The 20,654-nt window shown below is 44.6% G+C and overlaps 1 protein-coding gene across 1 annotated transcript in view; it reads left to right on the plus strand.

The window, feature by feature from the left end:
* GPC6 (glypican 6) overlaps positions 1 to 20,654 on the plus strand; it is a 998,187-nt gene that overhangs the window by 971,275 nt on the left and 6,258 nt on the right. Inside the window, exons 7-8 of the mRNA XM_074378417.1 lie at positions 4,217 to 4,353; positions 17,072 to 17,247. Of these exons, the coding sequence (XP_074234518.1) occupies positions 4,217 to 4,353; positions 17,072 to 17,247 (313 nt within the window). The remainder of the gene's footprint in view (positions 1 to 4,216; positions 4,354 to 17,071; positions 17,248 to 20,654) is intronic.

A 20,654-nucleotide genomic window follows, 5' to 3' on the forward strand; every position in this document is an offset into this window, starting at 1 on the left:
ACCCACACTCCTCGCTAAGCCAGATACAACTCCCAGGAGGACCCACAACTCCTCCTGGCCCCTCTGAGATGAGAGCTCACACTGTGTGACCTCAGCTCTTTTGTGTTAGCCATGTTGTCTGTGACTCTGTAACAGACCGGAGCAATGAAACCATTTTCTCAATCAACATTTATTGAGCACGTACTGTGTGCTGAAACATATGTGACCAACTCATCTCAGTTTGCCCAGGACTAACTCATCTCAGTTTTCATGCTGAAAATTCAGTGTCCTAGATCCCCCTATGTCGCAGGTAAAATGGGGATGGTTGGCCACTTGACTCTTTCTAAGCACTGAGGATAGAGACCAATTAGAACCCAGTCCCTGCCATCAAAAATCATGTGGTCTTAGCGAGAATCAGAAAAGTCAGCCAATTATAAGAGGTCGGAGTGATCGGTGTTCAGAATCATGAACAGGGCCCTGTGGAACACGGAAAGTTCAAGCCAAGCCTACTCAGAAGCCAGGGAATGCACCTTGAGAGAAATAATGCTTGAGTTTGATTTTTTTTTTTTTTAAAAAAACGAGCCACCTGACCTACACTGTTAAATTTGGCAAACATTATAAAAGGAGATACCTATGGGAGATCATGCAATTTTATTCTTTCTTTGTGTCTCAAAATATATATATTTGGTTCAGATTCCCACAGCATCAAGGTGAGATTTCAGCATGAAATAAGCAGGAAAGGGCACACTTGTTCTTGACGTATTCTTATGAGACAGAATAAAGCTTACAGTATTTCTGTCCTGAAGCTGCTGATTATTCCCTGAACTAGTCCTGAACATCTGATACCTGTTTCTTCCTCTGGGGTCTGTGTTTGAGAACAGTGACCATGAGTGGCCTAAGGGGGGGATTCCAGATGAGAAGTGAAGGGACCCCAATGTGGCACCCTGCCGAACAACTGTGAGGGATTTCATCTTAGACATGTTTTATTTTGAAAGAAAATTCAAACTTACTGAAAAATTGCACTTTTGGAAAATTTTTATACCTCCATCTAGATTCACCAATTATTAAAAATGTCCCACATTTGCTTTCTCACTCTCTTTCTCTCTACATCTATGTGTTGTTGTTCAATATGATTCTGATTATTCCTGAACCGTGCTAGAAGAAGTTGTGGAAATCGTAAGTCTTTAACTCTATACACTCCAGTGTGTATCTCTTAAGCTCATGACATTCTCCTGTGTTACCACAGTATGAGTTCATATTCAGGAATTTTAACACTGAAATAATATTATGATCTAATATAGAGTCAGTATTCAAATTTTGCCAACTATCTCAATGATGTCATTTATGACAAGTATTTTTCTGATCTAGCGCCCAATCCAGAAGTGCCCCCTGTATTTGGGCCCATGTCTCTTACTCTCTTTCATCTAGAACTCCAGCTCGTGTTTGTCTTTCATGAAGGACGTTTTTGAGGAATACCGACCAGTCGTTTTGTAGAACGTCCCTCAGTTTGGGTTTGTCTACTGTGTCCTTACAGTTGGATTCAGGTTGTGAATTTTAGCTACAGAAGTGATGTCTCCTTGTCACATCACATCAGAAGGCACCCGAAATCAACCTGTCCCATTACTCATCCCCTGGCTGAGGTGGGGGCCGCCAAGCTTCTGCACTGTGTGTAAAATGACCAGGTTTCCTTTTGTAATGAGTCGCGTGTGGGGGATGCTTCGAGATTGTGTAAATATCCTATTCCCCATCACATTTTGGCCCAGTATTTTTTGCACCTGTACTGGTTTGCCAGGGCTGCGTAGCCACCAGCTGGGAGACTTACAACAACAGAAATGTAATTTCTCACAGTCTGGAGTTCAAGGTGCCAGCAGGGCTGCTTCCTCCCGAGGCTGTGAGGGAGATGCTGTCTCAGGCCTCTCCCCTGGCTTCATGTGGTTGGGGTTTCCTTGGCTTGTAGACACATCACCTCAGTTTCTGCCTTCATCTTCACATGGTCTTCTCCCCGTGCGTGTCTGTCTCTGTGTCCTAGTTTCCCCTTTCTATAAGGACAAAGTCATGCTGGATCAGAGCTCACCCTAATGACCCCATTTTAACTTGATCATCTGCAAAGACTCTATTTCCAAATAAGGTCACATTCAAAGGTCCCAGTGGGTAAGACTCCAGCATCTTTTGGGGGGAATCAATTCAACCCATAACAGTGTCTATGGATGACATTTACTGAGGTCAGTTACTACTATGATGGTTGCAGAATGGTGATTTTTCCATCTTGCTTTTAACATTTATTTGTTGGTACTTGATGGGGTGGGGGAAGGTTGAAGGTTTTTTGGATAATTGTTGAACAGAGAATGTCCATCCCTCTATGGCTGGATAGAAATGGCCACATATCTTTAGAATGAAAAAATAAAAAAACAGTAACAACATGCATGAGTACCTGTACCAGGAGTGGTGAGCAGAGAAGGCCTGGCGTCCTCGCAGCCCCGTAGCCAGTCAGGTTGGCTGGAAGGAGAGCCGGGGGGCAGCCTGTGGACCAAAGTCAGCGTGACTGGGGAAATCGGAGCGCGTAGTGTTCAAGCTACCTAAACATCTGCTGTGTGTCAGCTGCTCCTGGGAATGCCATTTACTGGTGGATTTTTTTTTTTTTTAACGTTCTGAAACAAAAGTAACATCACACCATTCAAGGATATATACCAGGCTCTCAGATTCCACTTTCTGGTCATCTTCAGAACTTGGTTGGTGAACAGACATTTCCCAGGACTGAAATCTCTGTCATCACCAGAATCACAGATGAACAAGGGCTGTACAATTCTGGAACTACCGAGAAATATGACTAGGGACAACATGAAATGTCAGAGCACTTTTATTTCTTTGTGTTTACTCTTAAACCTGACAAAAGACCTTTGGAGTTTTTTTTCTTAAATCTATACTTCATCCACGGTAAACACAGAATGCTTTCTTTCCAAAGGCTACAGATCACACGTGTCTAGTGGTTCTCACTTCTAGGATGCTGCGTCGGTTTGCAGAGCTGTTGAGACAAGGTACCACAGCGCAGACGGGGTGGCTTAAAGTCTATCGTCTCCCTGTTCTGCAGGCCAGACGTCCAAAACGCGAGGTGTTGGTAGGATTCGTTGCTTCTGAAGACTGTGAGGGAAGGATTTTTTTCCAGGCTTCTTTCCTTGGCCTGTAGATGAATGTCTTCTTCCTGTGTCTCACATTGTCTTACCTCTATGGATATCTCTGCATCCATATTTCCCCTTTTGCATAAGAACCCCAGGCATGTTGGATTAAGGGATCACCCTAATGACCTCATTTTAACTTCCTTACTTCTATAAAAACATTAACTCCAAATAAGGTCATATTTGGAGGTACTGAGGGCTTCAGCATATGAATGGGGTGGCGGGGGGACATAATTCAACGAGTAACAGATGCATTTCAACCATCCATAGATTTTCCCAATGTTCATGTAGACAGAATGAGAAATCAGAGTTGTTGCTGTGTGGACCTAGATGCGAGTTATGAAGCCAAAATGGTACTGAATCCCTCTCCCTACCCTCCCCATAGATGAAAAGCTAGTGCTGAACCTGAAAACACGAAAGATGCTGGTCCCAAGCTCCTCCAGGCTATCCGTCCACACGGCTGTGGATTTTGCACTTACCTGTGTCTGGAAAGACTCTTCTCCCTCTGCTGCTAGAGATTTCTAAGTGGGTTTGGTTTGCTGCTCAGGGTCCAAGAGTGTGGGCTTGTCAGTCGGTCAAGAGTGGAGATTACCAGCAGCTGAATTAGTGACAATCTGCAGTTCTTGCAGAAACAAGCAGATCTTTGGAGAAAGCTCTGTATCTCTTCGTGCACTGTTGAGGTGCATTTACCTGACATCCTGACAGATGAGTTCTAAAGGATATATTTAGGGTGTTTGCAATAAGGAACACCTATTTCTCCCAGCTGAAGAGGGACCCGAAGTCAGTTGAGATGCTTCATGAGGTTTTAAATGCAAAGAATGGGAGGATAGAAAAGATGGAAACCCAAGAGCCAGTTACCTGAGATTCTCTGCCGGAAGCTAGAAGGAGATTGAGGGAAGAGGAAGTGAGGCTTTCCTGGGCAAAAAATCCTGCAGGATGCTGTCTCTCTTAAAGCTGATGGAGAGTTTGTGCTAGTCCTAACCTTCACCTGCATTGCATTCTTGTGTAGAAATGGGCAGTGCCTGAGGAGAGTGTTCACTGTCTTTCCTTGCTTTCTTGATCAGGTCACAGACATAAAAGAGAAACTGAAGCTCTCTAAAAAGGTCTGGTCCGCATTGCCCTACACCATCTGCAAGGACGAGAGTGTGACAGCGGGCACGTCCAACGAAGAGGAATGTTGGAATGGGCACAGCAAAGCCAGGTGAGGGCGACTCACTGTTCTTATGAATGGGGCATTGCACATCCAGCCCTGGAAGGCTCTCCTGGCACAGCTCTGCAGACCTGTGTGTGCAAAAAGCAACGGAGGGTGGAGGGACAAGTTGTCACTTAGCGACAGCTGTTCAGAGTGACAGGTTTGATGGACACCTGGGAGCACTTACTCTCAAGGTGCCATTAAGCGTGGAATCCTTGTTCTGAATGCCTCGCCTCTGGATGAGGACGGAGCGATGGTGACAGACGCCAGGTTACGGATATCCTGAGATCACAAAGAGCTTTTATGTTCACTTAATGACTTTAAGATAGTGGACTATTTTTATCCGAGTTACATTTGTACAGCTTACTGGGATTTTTTCCATCACAAGTTAAACAGGGAGTGAAAATCTGACTATAATTTTTTTCACCCTTGGAGGAAAAAAAATATTCAAGTCTCATTGAAAGGGTAAGGGAAAAAGAAAATGATGGACAAGCAGGAGTGCATCTCATAGGTCCCATGCCTTGGAAGGGCCCACTGGACCCCCTGATGAGAGATGTCTGTGCCTCATCCTGCCACTCTGCTGCCCAGTGCTGCTGGCACTTGGTATGGAATTTCTGACTTTCTTGATTCAGCCCAGAAATGGGCTTGGCCTGAGTTTTCATAGGGTGGAGAAGTTGGATGAGGGAACTGGCTGGGAGCCGACAGACAGGGCAGACACCAGGAGAGGAATCTGCCCGGGGCCCTCCTTAGCGAGGGTGCAGGTGGGTAGAGCAGCTGGTAAACTGGACTCAAGGAATCTTTGGGGATCAACCAGCAGGTGGAGAAGCTAAGAGGGGGCTCTGTTCTGGGGCTTCTTGGGAGGTTTCAAGCATATGAAGCAGCTGTGATGAAAAGCAAACGAGAAGAGTCGTGGATATCAAGTTGAGAAGGAGCTGCAGAAGGCAGGGTGCGAGGAAGGTGCTCACTGGGTATAACTTCTCACACTGCTGAGTCGCATTTTTTAACATCTACTGGCAATGATATTATTAGCCCTACTAGAAAAGAGCTTAGAAAGTTGAAAACAAAACAGCTATAGAAAGAACTATAAGCATTTCAAGGTACCCCCAAATATCAATGTCCAAATCAGGAGGGTACAAAGGTGTATTTGAGGTCTCAATAACACGCCCGTCAAAAATGTTTAGTCATGTATCAGTGTCCAGCCTTTTAGGACCTTGGACCTTGGACCTTGGACCAGCAAATTCAGCTGTGAATTAACAGCTTCTAACGTGTCTTTTCCTGATGATGGTAGAAAAAGGCACTGTAAAAGGTGACCAGATGGCCTAATGAATGAAGCGGTTGATTTTTTGAGCGGCTCTGTTGCCCATCTGCATTTACCTTTCAGCTTTGGCTACAACGGAGGCTGTGTTTTGAACTCCATTCCCATGCATTGTTGCACAAGTTACAGGACACGGTGCATAGGCCATTTCTCACAAAAGGAAACATAAGGAAAGGCTTCGGGCAGGGCTTGGGGAAGGGAGTACACTCCATCTGGAAAATGAGTGGAGAAGACAAAGACCACTGAGGCTAGAGCTGGAGGAGACTGGCCTGGCTCAGCCCGGCTCCGCACTGTGCAGCCAGGAGCCCAGACTGGGTAAGCCATTAGTCTAACGTCAGCTGACGAGCAAAGGCGGAAGCTGAGATCTCCCAAACCCTAGCCCAGGGTTCTTTCCACTTCAATGCCCTGCCTCTAAAACAGAGTGACAGCTAAATACTGTCCTCCCCAGGTTAGGAGAGCAAATGAAACAGATTCTCAGCCCTGTACAAGCTTTAGTGGATCTACATTCGTTCATTCAGTCCATCAGCAATATTATTAAACACTCCTCCCTTGGCCCAGGCACTTGCAAGGCTCTGTGACTCAAGTACTATTTGACGGCAGTGGTGTCTGTCAACACCGGAAAAGGCACAATGGCTGGAGAGAGGACAGTGGATTTTGGAACTTCAAGTACCATCTTAATGGACTGCCGGTTAGGAAAGGACCACACAGTACTCAGGGGCCAGATCGGAATTTTATCCCGGGGTCCGTGGGAAGCCATTGGAGGATTTATGCAAGTGAGGGAAATCATCAAGTGTAATGCAGTAAAGTCATTTGTAGGAATATTCCAGAATTTAACACAGTATATTATTAAAAAGATAAGTCTGTCAAATACTTGTGACTCAAATTATATTGCCATTGAAAAATTACAATTTCTTGGGGATTTTTTTTTTTAATTCTTCCACTGGAATGGAATCTAATCTTACAACTTTATATTTAATAGCATTATAAGTAGATAACCAATAAAGACTTGTTGAATTAAATTTAATTGAAGCTTTCTTCTCATCCAAATATTAATTGATCTAGGAACACACAGGAGATATTTTCATTTTAAAAAATTCCACTGAACTATGCTGCAAGTTGAAACATGTTTGTAATGCAGATAACCTATCTTTTCCCTATTTTTGAAGTATGGGCTTTCAGATGATAGGTTGTCTTAAATGTTTAGGAGTGCTTATTAAAAAAAAAAAAAGACAGGTTATTCTTCTCATCCATGTGAAATAAAAGAATGGGAAGCTTATTTTAAAAAAAAAAAAACCTATTAACAGATGTCGATGGATACGGAACAGCGATGCTGATCAGCACTGACAGAGATGGTCACTGTCTGGAGTTTTTAAACCCAAGCCTGTGGCATGAGGCCACCAACAGCTCAGACATTTCGCCCTCTCTTTGTGTTTTATCCGTCTGAGTCCCTCAGCCACAGTCCTGCAGCACTTTTATCCTAGCTTTGTATTTGATCGGGCTTGTCCTCCATCACGCCTGTTTCTCCTGATTGTTTTCTGAATGAGCCTCCACAGCTCTTTACCACACTCCCTTCATTCAGAAGCGTGTCTAGTCCCCATGTTAACATTTCTGAAACCAAAAGGACTCCTACAGTGGGTATGTCCCTTTACTCCAGGATATAGTATTTCCCCAAATAGCTAAAATGAATACTTACTAAATGAACAGCACCTGCTGAAATTAATGATGACTTGAAACAGAACAGGATACACCCAGATGCGGTTGCTATGGCAACGACAGGGTGAAATCTGCTGTGCTGAGATAACAGTCAAGGATATGTGCTCCATGGCCCCCCCTGGAACGAGAACCCCACTTCCTGCCCTGCCCCCACCTTCATCCATCTCTGGGAGATCTCAGTCTGTTTCAGTAGCTGAGCGGGTCTGGAACCAGGAGGTGAGGTAGAAGGAAGAGAGAGAACAGGTTGTAAGCTCTAAAGCAGTGCTTCTCACACAGGCTAAAATCTGGGGGATCTTGTTAAAAATGCAGATTCTGATTCAGTAAGTCTGGGGCGGGACTGAGATGCTGCATTTCTAACAAGCTTGCAGGGGTTGCAGACTTTGCTGGTCCTGGGACCGCACTTTGAGTAGCAAAGCTCTAAGGCAGAGTTGCCGGATTTAGCACATAAAAACCGCAGACACCAAATGGAACACACTTATACTAAAAAAAAAAAAAGAAGGATTCATTGTTTATCTGAAATTCAGGCTTCACTGGCAGTCCTGTGTTTTATCTGGCAGCCCTACTTTAAGTTCCCATTAACATGTAAGATATTCCCTTTTTCAGTTCACACACAAGCCTCAGGGACCGTGTTACGATTTGCTGTTTTCTCTTTGCCTCCACGGATACCCTTGATGTTTGTTTTTGTGGGGTTCTTCTTCTATGAAAGACAACAGCGGCAACTGGGCTGAGGAGGTCACGTGGTCCAGCTGTCACGCCACCCACTCAGGACAACCGGAGCCCAGGCCAGGTTCAAGTCATCCCAGCAATGAATTGCTTAAGCCTCGCAAGTGCATCAAGAGGGAATTTACGTTGGAAACACAGCACAGCCTTCAGGACACAGGACATTGTCTGCACAAACCTCTGGTCTCAAGTGAGATGCCCTTATGGGCCAAGGATGGACACTTTGAATCCCTGGCCAGTACTGGATTCAATGAATGTCTCAGCTCAGGCTGCGATAACAAAACTACCGTAGACTGGGGACTTAGACATTGATTTCTTGTAGCCTGGAGGCTAGAAGTCCAAGATCAGGGTGCTTGCTGGCAGGGCTGGGTTCTAGTGAAAACCCTCCCAGCCCTCCTGGCTTGCAGGTGGCCGCTTCCTTGCTGCGCCCTCACAGGTTAGAGAGAGAGGGCTCTGATCCCTTCTTCTTCCTATCAGAGCACTAATCCCATCCTGGGGCTCCGCCTTCCCGACTTCATCTACACCTAATTGCCTCCCCAAGGCCCCACCTCCGGACATCATCACATGGAGGGTTAGAGCTTCAACATATGGGTCTTGGTGGGGCCCAAACATCCAGTCTACAGCAGACAGTACTGAAATCCGCATGCTACTTTATCAGAATAGCGAATAAAGAATTCAGGTCAGTGTCTGTCACCCAAGAAATGCAACCTAGGCTGCATCTTCAGTGACCAGCAGGAAAGTGAGTTGGCAACTGTAACTTCTCTTCCTCCCGCTTCTCACATACCTAAGCAACTTCCTAGGAGCAATGAAAGAAGACGCAGCAACACTCTGACCTAACTCAGGCAAACAGAAACTGAAAGAAAGCGAGGAAGGATGGGAGGAAAATCAATAATAATCTAGAAGGCCAGAGGGAAAAACAGTTCAAGAATCGTGGTGCGGGTTCCAGATCTAGGCCCCCTAAAGGGCCCAGGGGGAACCTAGGGCCCACAGGAGGACATCCACAGTCACCCGTCATCCCCAAGAAGGACGTTCTGGGCAGCTGGTGTCTGCAGTGAGCTGTCTGCACAGGAGCTGGAGAGTGATTCGATGGCAGGCAGGAAAGCAGAGGCTCAGAAGGAAAGCAGACTTGATGTGGATAGCGCACAGAGGCTGGGACTCCGTCCCACGGCAGCAGAAAGGAAATTAAAGCCCTCGTGATGTTCACGTTGCCTCTTACCTTTCTGTTCATATAGAGACAGACTCTCGCTTTTGAGGATGGAGCCATGTCAAATTACATCATCTGTGTGTTCCTTGAGGATTGTGTTCCCCTCCTGGGGACCCTTTGTCTAAGCTCAGAGGAGTTGAAAAGGAGAGTATGGGGGACAATGGGGTGAGGCAGGAGGAGCACAACGGAAGCCAGTCCCACAGAGGCAAGTCCCAGGAGTACGTGGATTTCATGAGAGAACATACATTATCACAGAGTCTTCAGGGCTTCTTGAGTCAGTCATTTCCAGACTCCTCCTTCTCACCCATAAAATTGGCCAAACAGCTTTGTTTTTCTGCTCCTGGTAAGCCAGTGTTTAGCCACCACCCCTCTTTAAGATGCTTCCTAGCAGGTCATCAAGATGCCGGCTGAGGGACACGGATTAATCCAGTCCACTGGAGTCAGAGCTTTTGCTGGGAGCCTCCGCTGTCTTGTATGGCAACTGACCCACACAGAAATAACTGTGTCCCCCAGGGAAATCCTTCCTGAGACCAGGAGGCAAATACCATAAATTGTAAGAAATAGGAATCATAGAAAAATCTTGAAAATAGATCCATCACTCTCGGGAGTGTATCGACTAAGCAAAGAAGCTAGAGGGGAGTCGTGAGTGGAGAAGTTTGAGCAGCTGGAGGAGGGACGAAATGGTGCACAGTGATGAGTCTGTCAATGACGGTGACTTGGTGGGTCTGGAGGGACAATATTGTCTTAGTCTGATGGCAGGATATGTCCCAAAGCACTCCAGCTGCATGTGAAAGAACTGTGAACTATGTGATGTGCACCCAGCCAGGCAAACACCTCGGGAAAGTGGGAAGTCTGTCTGGGAAGAGAACTGGCAACTGTCCAAGCTGGTGTTGCTGGAAGCCCACTTTCCTTCTCTGGAATCCTTGGGGGAGAAGACCCCACAAAAGCTACTGTTCCAGGAGAGAAGGACCCTGAGGACATCCTCAGCAGCCCTGAGAGCTGGCTCGTGGGTCTACTTTTTCATCCGTGCTGGAGTTTGCTGACTCCAGTCCTACCAAGAAAAGCTGGTTTGGGCAGCTGCTGCCAATGAGTTTAGAGGCCAAGTCAGAGAATTCAGCTTCTGTTCACTGGCGCAACCAATGAGCTGTGTGTCCTCCAGGAGTTCCAAACCATTTCATGCCAAGCAGTCTCCAGCTGGAGGGAGGCCACTGCAAATCATTCTTCTGTCCATGAATTCAGGCTTTAAAACTCCCATTTTTGCTGCTGACGGCCCTCCTAAGAAATGAGCTTGGCATTTGAGGGAGCCCCATGTTAACAACTTAATTTTCATAGGAATGCACGGCCATCGTGTATTATATTTTTCAAGCATCTCCATATACCTTCACTTAATATGACAGTTTGTGAAACAAATAAGGTATTATTCACTTATTTATATATATTCGTATATAGTAATAATTGTATGAGGGATATATATATAAGTATACAGTGGCTAAGTGACTTGCCCATGATCACACTGCTGGGTCCCTGAGAGATCTCAGGTGCCCTGGCTCAATCTCTGTGTCTCTAGCCGTATCTCAGTGACATACCTCACTGAAGTACCTCCAGATCAAGTCTTCAAGAATTTACTTGAAGAATTTCACTTATCACTATTTTTTTTACGTGGCAAAATAGACATGATGTAACATTTCCATTTTAACCGTTTGTGACTGTACAGCCAATACACTCACATGGCTGTGCAACCATCACCACCATCCACCTGCAAATATTTCCATCTTCCTAAACCCAAACTCTGCACCCATTAAACAGTAACTCCCCACACCTCCCTCCCGCCAGCACCTGGCTACCAGCATTCTACTTTCTGTCCCTTGATTACTTCGGGTACCTTGTACAAGTGAAATTAGATAGCATTTGTCCCTGTGTGTCCAGCTTATTTCACTTAGCATAATGTCTTTAAGATTCATCCATGTTAGCATGGGTCAGAATCTCCTCCCTTTTTAAGGCTGAATTACTGCATGCATAGACCACATTTTGTGAACGCATTCATCCATCAGTGGACACTTGGGTGGAGTCCACCTTCTGGCTATTGTAAATAATGCTGCTGTCGACACGGGTGTGCAAGCATCTGTTCCAGCCCTTGCTTTCAGTTCTTTTATGTGGCCAGAAGTGGAATTGCTGGATCATATGGTAATTCTATTTTTCACTTTTTTTGTAGAACTGCCATACTGCTTTCCATTGCACTGCCCCATTTTATATTCCCACTAGCCAGGCACAAGAGTCCCAATTTCTCCCTGCTCCAGGGGTCCCAAGCCTACTGAGGAGGGCACCCTGGGCTAGGAATGCCTGATGTGCTGACCGGGTCACTTATCACTCATAGCAAGCTCCACAGACATTTCCTCCACCAGGACCCCCGTTTGCGGCTGGGTTGGCTTTTGCGGTTCTTATGATCATAAATCACAGGATGCACTGCAGTAAGAGGCCATCAGGGAACCCTGAGGAACGAGATTTATTACCCACAGAGGAGTGCATGGCACACCTGATGGCCACACAGCGAGATCTCTGGTAGCGAGAGAGGGATGGCCTGGGACTCCGCCTTTATTAGGGTCTAAGGGTGGGGTGCTGTAGTTTCAAGAACTCATTCTTTCTTGGCTACATGAAAGCACACAGTGCCAGAAGGGAGATTCCAGTCACTCAAGCCCTCGCTATGGCGGTTACCCAGGCCGTTCTGAAAGGCGACCTTCACGGGTGAGGCCCAGTTTCTTATCTAAGTGTGTCCTAGCAGCTGCGCCGTACAGCGGGCAAGGTGTCCATTCGGGATGGATGCCTTTTAAAACTGCTGCCTTGGCTGTCAGTGGCTTAATGCCAGGCACTTGCACTCCATTCCACATCTTCACCAACACTTGTTATTTTCTGGTTTTCGTTTTCTTTTTCCTTTTCCTTTCTTTTTCTCTTTCTCTTTCTCTTTCTTTTTCACATCCATCCTAATGAGTGTGAAATTTGACATATTTTCCAAATGCTTTTGAAAAAGGGTATGGGTACCCGAGGTTCTCAATGCCTTGTTTGATATCTTTGGACTACTCATGTTTCAGACTTCAGAACTGTTTTGATTTTAGGAAAACATCCCAGTGCACATACTATATATTATGTCATACGCCCAGTGGGGGCTACAGCTCACAGTCAAACACACTAAGTTTCTGCAGCAAAATATATTACTATTCACATTAAGTGGAATAAATGATAATCAGATCAAGTTCGGCTAGTAAGTGTTTGGAGACTTTCAAATTTTGGAACTGCAGATGGGGCATTTCAGACCTGTCTGAATATTCTGTCTTCTTAGAGTAGTTGAGCACGTCAGCCCACTGGAGATGGGTGCCTTTGGAGCGCTGAATTAGACTCTGCTATAGAGATACGTATTGAACGGAGCTCATTTGTAGCAACAAACAGGATTGAAGCTGTTTTCACGGCCCTCTTCCAAGTGCGCCTCGAGGCTGGAGCTGTCCGAGGAGGTGTCAGGCACCTGAAAATAAACCCACGTTGTCACCTAGGGACCCCATTTCTCCTCATCCTTCCTCCAGCTTCTATTTGGACTCTCACCAGCTCCACTGGGCACCCCCAGGCTAACCTTCCTTACAAGTTCCTTACTTCTGAGGCTGTTACTAACCTTCAAATCCCATTAAATCTTGTGAACTGTGTGTCCCTTTCCCTCACTACGCACCTCTTTTCACCAAAACAACTACCAGCAGTAACGAGTGGTGATGAGAAACACTAAGCACTGGTAAGTTCACGTCCCTCCCCCCAGCAAACACATTCAGACATCAACAGATCTTTCTAGAAGCACTGACTCGATGGAAAGGAGTGATTTTTAAACCATGGCAGGCACCGTGCTGGCCAGGGGAAACTTGGGGGGTGGGGGTGAGTCATGTTTAACGTCTCTTATGTGGCAGGGGCTATCAGTTCTGCCAGTGACGGAGCCTGCAGCCACCCACAACGTTGTCTGTATGCGCACCCCCCAAATTCCCATGGGACTTTTTCACCTAATCAGCTGTAAAGGTTGGCTGCAATCAAGGACGCTTACATCAACTGTATGAAGGTAGACGTTGTCTTAGTCTGTTCAGACTGTGTAACAGAACGGCACAGACTGAGTAGCTTAGAAGCAACAGGAGTTTATTTCTCACAGTTCTGGAGGCTGGAAATTCAAGTTCAAGGTGCCAGCATGGTCAAAGGAGGGCCGTAGGCTTCTCGCTGTGTCCTCACATGGCAGAAGGGGCCAGGAAGCCCTGTGTGGCCTCTTTTATAAGAGCTCTAGTCCCAATCATGGGGACACTCCCCCTAGGCCTCGCCTTCTAATACTATCACCTTCAGCATTAGGTTTTCAACATGTGGGTTTGGGGAGAACACACACCTGTAGACCATAGCAGATGGGAAGAAAAAGTATTCTGCAGAACTGCCCAAGATTTAGTCCCTCCCCGTGCTCTTCCAAAATGGGGAAGGTCTACTAGAGTGTTCACAGAGGCCACTCACTTTCCACACCAAGCATGAGGTATTGGCCAAAGGTGACAACCCCACCCCCAATTTGTCCTCATTTCTGGGTTGTCCCTGCCCCAGGTCAATGTGCATCCAGTCTGGGAACATGGGAACCATGATGGTGCAAAAATAGAATGCTGTCGTGCCAAAGAGCTGATGCAAGATCTAACAAAGGGAAGACTATTATGGGTTCAGAGATGTGTCTGCTTTTGCAGGACATGAGCGTCGTGTAAAGAGATCAAACAACTCGGGCAGCAAAGAAAAGGGCTGGTGCTGAACTGGGCATCCACTGCCCCCTCAGGCTGCGCTCTGGGCATCCACAGATTTGGCCTCAGGGTGGAGCGCTGGAGTGACAAAATGGACATTTTCTTTCTCAACTGTGTTTTTCCGTTTAAGTTACCACATTGTCTCTCAAGTCACCCTTTGAATACACCAAAAGGAGAAAAGGATCTTGAGGACATGGGCACGCTGTGACTTGTTTTCATTAAGTGGCTGAGCATCAGCAGACACAGTTAAGAGGCTGGGTTTCTTTGCCGGGTCTCCCGTTGTTCCTGCACGCTCAGACTCCCGGGGCAGCATCCCCACGTAAGCGATCTCAGTCAGCCTCAGATGGATGAGTCTTGGCCAGCCCTGCCGTGCGCGCAGCATCTGAAAGCAGCAAAGTCCTCCTCTGACTCAGGGAAGGTTCAGCTCCAGGAACCGTTTTTCAAAATGCCGAGGAGCAATACCAGAACCTGCCAGCATTTTCAGCCCCTCTGAGCTCCTGTGTCAGCCTTGTATTGTTTATTCCAGTGAGCTTCAGCAATTAAGTAGAGCTCACGGAGCCCAGCACATATAATTGAATGTCAATAACAGTCAATCCAGTGTCATATTTTAGAACATACATCAGGTAGACCATCTCGGAATCTGACAAGATTTTACTGGTATGCCAGATATATTAAAAGGCAGCACACACATTATGCTCAACTGCAAAAATAAAGAAATATATTTCCATGACCTTTCTAAAAAATTTCAAGTAGGACACTTTTAGGGCAGTACATACTGTGAAGTTTTATGGAAAAGAATTTGCAATGCACCCTGTGAGTTTTATTGTTCATTACATAGTGAACATCATGACACTGGTTTTGTTCAAGATGTGGATGAAGACATGGAGCTTCTTCAGGGGACCTCTGATTTCAAGTGGGTAAACCAGCTCATACACAAATACATCATGCATGAGATTTCAACACCAGCAAAAAAGGCTTACCTATAAAGTTTCTTTGTGTGTTTCTATTTCTTCTTTTGGTGGCTGATGGATAGAGCCTTTGGTTTCTGAAACTCGGAAAATAACCTGCAAGAAGGGGAAGAATTTTAAGCATGAGTATATTGTACGAGAATATGCAAACAGGAAGGACAAAAAAGAGCAATGGAAGGTTTTTGGGGTTTTTTTTGTTTTTTGTTTTTGTTTGTTTTTGGCTTTCAAGCAACACTAGGAGAGGCAGTAAAAGAATAGTAATGACAGCAATTAGGCAGGGCTGCCACCAGCCTGTTGGGTGCCTGGGATGGAGGTTCTGACTCCCCTTGAAATCCACACTTCATCACTCCACCTTGGTCTGTGCCCTGAGGGAGAACTTCTACAAACCAAATCATCAAATCACTGGGACATCCTTTCCTGCTGGCTTCCAGCTGGGTTCAGCCAATGGGAGGCAGCAGCCAGAGATCAGAAGGAGGGACTGGAGAATCGGGGTATCATTACCTCAGCTCCCTCCCTGAGGGACCTTGGCTTGGCTGTTGCAGGGTCATGTGGCCCCATTCCGTGGTTTCATTCTTGTGCATTCTGATAATAGCTCCATCCTCTCTGGACCTTCTGCTGTTGCCAGCCCCAGGCTTCTTCGCCATCCTGGCTGGTTTCCTTTAACTCTGTTCACACCTTTGTAAATATCTCTTCTCTAAACTCTCTTTATTGCTCCTTTGAGGGTGCCATCTGTTTCTTATCAGGATATAGACAAATATAGCACCTCTGTAGGAATTAGAAAAGGCACCCAGATGGGTACAGGAGGGTTCATTATACTATTGTCTCTACTTTGGTGTATATTGAAATTTCCTAAAATAAAAAGATTCCTACCAAAAAAAAAAAAGGAAAGAAAAAGGCACCCCTTTCAGTGAATGGTGCCCTGCAAGTGCACTCAGGCTGGATTTCAGCTCCAACCTCCTCTCTCAGCAGATGACTTTGGTGCAGTGCATGAACTGCTCTGCCAAACTTGGAAGCTCTATAAGAGTGGGCAGGACCCCCAAAGCTGGAAAACTGCTTAAAGAGAAAGTGAGGATTGACCTGGGTCTCCAACAATATTTGGAACTTAAATGGGAAAGTGTATTGATGGCAAGGGTAAGATGGGTCCAGGGAGATTCCATAAGGCAAGGAGGGTCCCTTGAAGGGAGTTACTGCAGCCTAAGAAAGCAGAGACAAGATGGAGAAGGGTTTGGTTGTTGAGCCATAAAGTGTGAGTTGTAGTTTATGATCAGAGGTGCTCCAAGCGCTTTGCTGAGATCTTTCGTCTCCACTGGTATAAGGGCTGCTGAGGCTGTGGACATTGGAAGGACTGACAATTTGGACATTTTGACATTGTAACATAAATTTGACATTTCATTACAAGGTGGAGAATTGAAGAATCTTTAATTTTTCTCTTTTATTCCGTAATGAGTTAGACCCAAGATTCTATTGCCAAATAAAAACCCTAATGAACACTTCAATATTTCAGTGATCACTGGTTGCTCCTCCAACTTTCCAAAGATGGATTTTGGTACCCAGAAGTTTCTTCTGATTCAAACCTGAGGTGGGGCCTCCTCCGTTGAGAAAGCCCAACCACATCCAAGGGGACACTCTGGGATCACATGTAGTTCACAAGTCCAGCGAAATCCTCAGGAGAGCTGAGGAAGCTGTCCAGTCTTTGACATAAGTATCTAACATTTGGGATGGAGGGAGAAAGAGTAGTTCGTTTTAGGTAATAATTTCTGTAAGTCCCCAGTTGCGTATTCATTTGTAGGCAAGCCTACCTAAGAATTCGGTGCCTTTAAAAAACTACTCTGAAGACATTTTAGCCATATCTTCCTCTGGGAAAATGTATGCCTTGTTTTCACTGTTTGGCCTTTTTTCCAGGAACCAAGCCCCATTTTGGCCGATGTTCCGGCTCACTGTTAGAGACAGCGTGGCAGAATCCGGGTTCGAGGTCCCTCTTACCTCCCCCTAATCTCTTCTCTGCCTCTTTGCCCTGCAGATACTTGCCTGAGATCATGAATGATGGGCTGACCAACCAGATCAACAACCCCGAGGTGGACGTGGACATCACACGGCCTGACACGTTCATCAGACAGCAGATCATGGCTCTCCGCGTGATGACCAACAAACTAAAGAATGCGTACAATGGCAATGACGTCAACTTCCAGGACACGAGTAAGAAAGCCTCTTCCAGTACCAGTAACCTCCAGAGTGAAACCAGTTATAGAAGATTATACCGAAATTTTCCTTCAAGAGCAATATGTACCTTAACACTTGTGTCATTCCTACCCCATCTGCAAAGCTCTTTATAATCCTTTGGGCGGAGAGCGCAGATCCACAAAACTTAGGATGCTACTAAAATACTAAGTGCTCTTAAGGAATAGTTTCAGTGGCTGACATTCAGCTCCACCAAAGCTAAAACTGAGTTGCATCTGCCAAACGATCCATTAAAGATAAAGCAGCAAAGTAATGTTTTCCCATGCCTCCTTTCCCCATCAGCATTTATGTCTCTGTCTCAAATCCCTGTCCCTCCGCCCAACCATCAAGAGCAGAATGTTCTCCAGATCGCTCACTCAGACAAGGCGGGGCTGGGATCTGTTTCATCGCTTATGAACTGAAGGCTTAAATAGATTATTTCTTGAGCCTCAGGTTCCTTTTCTATAGAATAGGAAGCATTCCTGATTAAGGATTGTTGGGAGGTGCAAATGAGGGAGGCCATGTGTCAAGGAGCTAAGATACGATCTCGTGTGCCATGAAACTAACTGCATTAGTTCTCTCTCCAGTCGTGCACACACACCAGCCACTGACATGTGTGTCTGAAATAGAGAAATAGTAACATGCTGATGCAGTATTACACATGACTGTTCTGTTAAAGATCACAAAATCTCACAAGTGATTTGAGAGACTATTAAAGGCACATGGAATGAAACTGACTATATTTGGGTTTTGGCTAAGTGGTTTCTAGGTGCATAAGGATAAAAGCAAGTTTTGTTGTTTTTTGTTTTGTTGTTTTAGTTTTTTAAAAAATGTATATTCTCATAGAGAGATTTCTTCGAAAAGATTTCTTGAACATAAGATGTAGAGTTGCCAGTGATTCTGTAATTTGGTCACTGAAGCAAAAGATGGTGCTTGTGTGCTTGAATTAATGAGCTAGAAAGAAACAAGTTACAGATGGAAGACATTAAGTCATCTAAGACTTAACCATCATCCTACCAAGTTGTCCCCTGCAGAAAATGTTCAGTAGTTATTTCCATTTTTTAATAACATTTTTATTGAGTTATAGTCAGTTTACAATGTTGTGTCAATTTCCAGTATAGAGCACAATTTTTCAGTTATACATAAACATACGTATATTCATCGTCATATTCTTTTTTGCTGTGAGCTACCACAAGATCTTGTATATATTTCCCTGTGCTGTACAGTGTAATCTTGTTTATCTATTCTACATATGCCTGTCAGTATCTGCATATTTTGAACTCCTAGTCTGTCCCTTCCCACCCGCCACCCCCTTGGCAACCACAACTTTGTATTCTGTATTCTATGTCTATGAGTCTGTTTCTGTTTTGTATTTATGTTCTTATGGTTTTTTTAGATTCCACATATGAGCAATCTCATATAGTATTTCTCTTTCTCTTTCTGGCTTACTTCACTTAGAATGACATTCTCCAGGAACATCCATGTTGCTGCAAATGGCGTTATGTTGTCGTTTTTATGGCTGAATAGTATTCCATTGTATAAATATACCACCTCTTCTTTATCCAGTCATCTATCGATGGACATTTAGGCTGTTTCCATGTCTTGGCTATTGTAAATAGTGCTGCTATGAACACCGGGGTGCAGGTGTCTTTTTGAAGTAGGGTTCCTTCTGGATATATGCCCAGGAGCGGGATTCCTGGGTCATGTGGTAAGTCTATTCCTAGTGTTTTGAGGAATCTCCATACTGTTTTCCACAGCGGCTGCACCAACCTGCATTCCCAACACCAGTGTAGGAGGATTCCCTTTTCTCCACAGCCTCTCCAGCATTTGTCATTTGTGGACTTTTGAATGATGGCCATTCTGACTGGTGTGAGGTGATACCTCATTGTAGTTTTGATTTGCATTTCTCTGATAATTAGTGATATCGGGCATTTTTTCATGTGCCTATTGATCATTTGTATTTCTTCCTTGGAGAATTGCTTGTTTAGGTCTTCTGCCCATTTTTGGATTAGGTTGTTTGGTTTTTTCTTATTAAATCATGTGAGCTGCTTATATATTCTGGAGATCAAGCCTTTGTCAGTTTCAACTTTTGCAAAAATTTTCTCCCATTCTGTAGGTTGTCATTTTGTTTTGTTTATGGTTTCTTTTGCTGTGCAGAAGCTTGTAAGTTTAATTAGGTCCCATTTGTTTATTCTTACTTTTATTTCTATCACTTGGGTACACTGCCCTAGGAGAACATTTTTGAGATGTATGTCAGATAATGTTTTGCCTATGTTTTCTTCTAGGAGGTTTACTGTATCTTGTCTTATGTTTAAGCCTTTGATCCATACTGAGTTTATTTTTGTGTATGGTATAAGGGAGTGTTCTAGTTTCACTGATTTACATGCAGCTGTCCAGTTTTCCCAACACCATTTGCTGAAGAGACTGTCTTTATTCCATTGTATGTTCTTGCCTCCTTTGTCAAAGATCAGTTGACCAAAAGTTTGTGGGTTCATTTCTGGGCTCTCTATTCTGTTCCATTGGTCTATATGCCTGTTTTTATACCAATACCATGCTGTCTTGATGACTGTAGCTCTATTCCACTTTAAATAACTCAAAGATTAATTTTCTAAGTGCAGGATAATTGCCAACCCAATAAACTTGATGTAAAATTTCTCAGCATCCACCATCTTTACCAAACTTCTCCTTCCCTCTTCAAAAGAGAAAATTATACAAAGTTTTAGCCTTTTCTGCTTCTCCCCTGCTCACTCCTTGGCCTCACTCCTCCCAGTTTATCCCTTCTGTCTTCTTTATCTAACAAAATGCTTTATTTTCTAGAGAAGGACTATTGGAATAAATAGTTCAAGCTACATAAGAATTAGTTGATGTTGGCCTTCATTCCCTCTCCTCTCTGACCTAAAGAGGTTATATACTTGTCAATCTGCAAAGCTTAGGGAATGTCCTTGAGAAGAGATCTTGCTCCATTTCCCCTAAAAAGAAACTAAAAATTAGCAACACCTACAAGCACCACTGTGCTCTAATCCCAGCACCGAACTTGGCCTTCTATTGTAGGATAATGTCTGTCACATAAACCACTGTCACATCTTATAGCCGTCATCTCCCCTTACTGCTTTTGACATTTTTAAAATTGCCCCTTAAATACTTGCATTTGTGAGTCCTTTTCAGAAAGAGATGGGGCCATTATTTTTCTCAGCTAGAATCTCCTGCCATTATTTGCTTACCACATTTCTAATATTCTAAATCACCTTAATAATATCTTTGTAAAGGTTATATTACTTCTTGTTCATAATACCAGTGTTTAAAACAATTCCCTTAGCAATTGTGATATCTCTGAATTTAATTAATGGGCATTTTTTCCCCTTGTAAAGGTCACTAAAGATAAATTA

This window comes from Camelus bactrianus, chromosome 14 (genome assembly GCF_048773025.1).
Source record: "Camelus bactrianus isolate YW-2024 breed Bactrian camel chromosome 14, ASM4877302v1, whole genome shotgun sequence".
In the NCBI taxonomy this organism is placed as follows: domain Eukaryota; kingdom Metazoa; phylum Chordata; class Mammalia; order Artiodactyla; family Camelidae; genus Camelus; species Camelus bactrianus.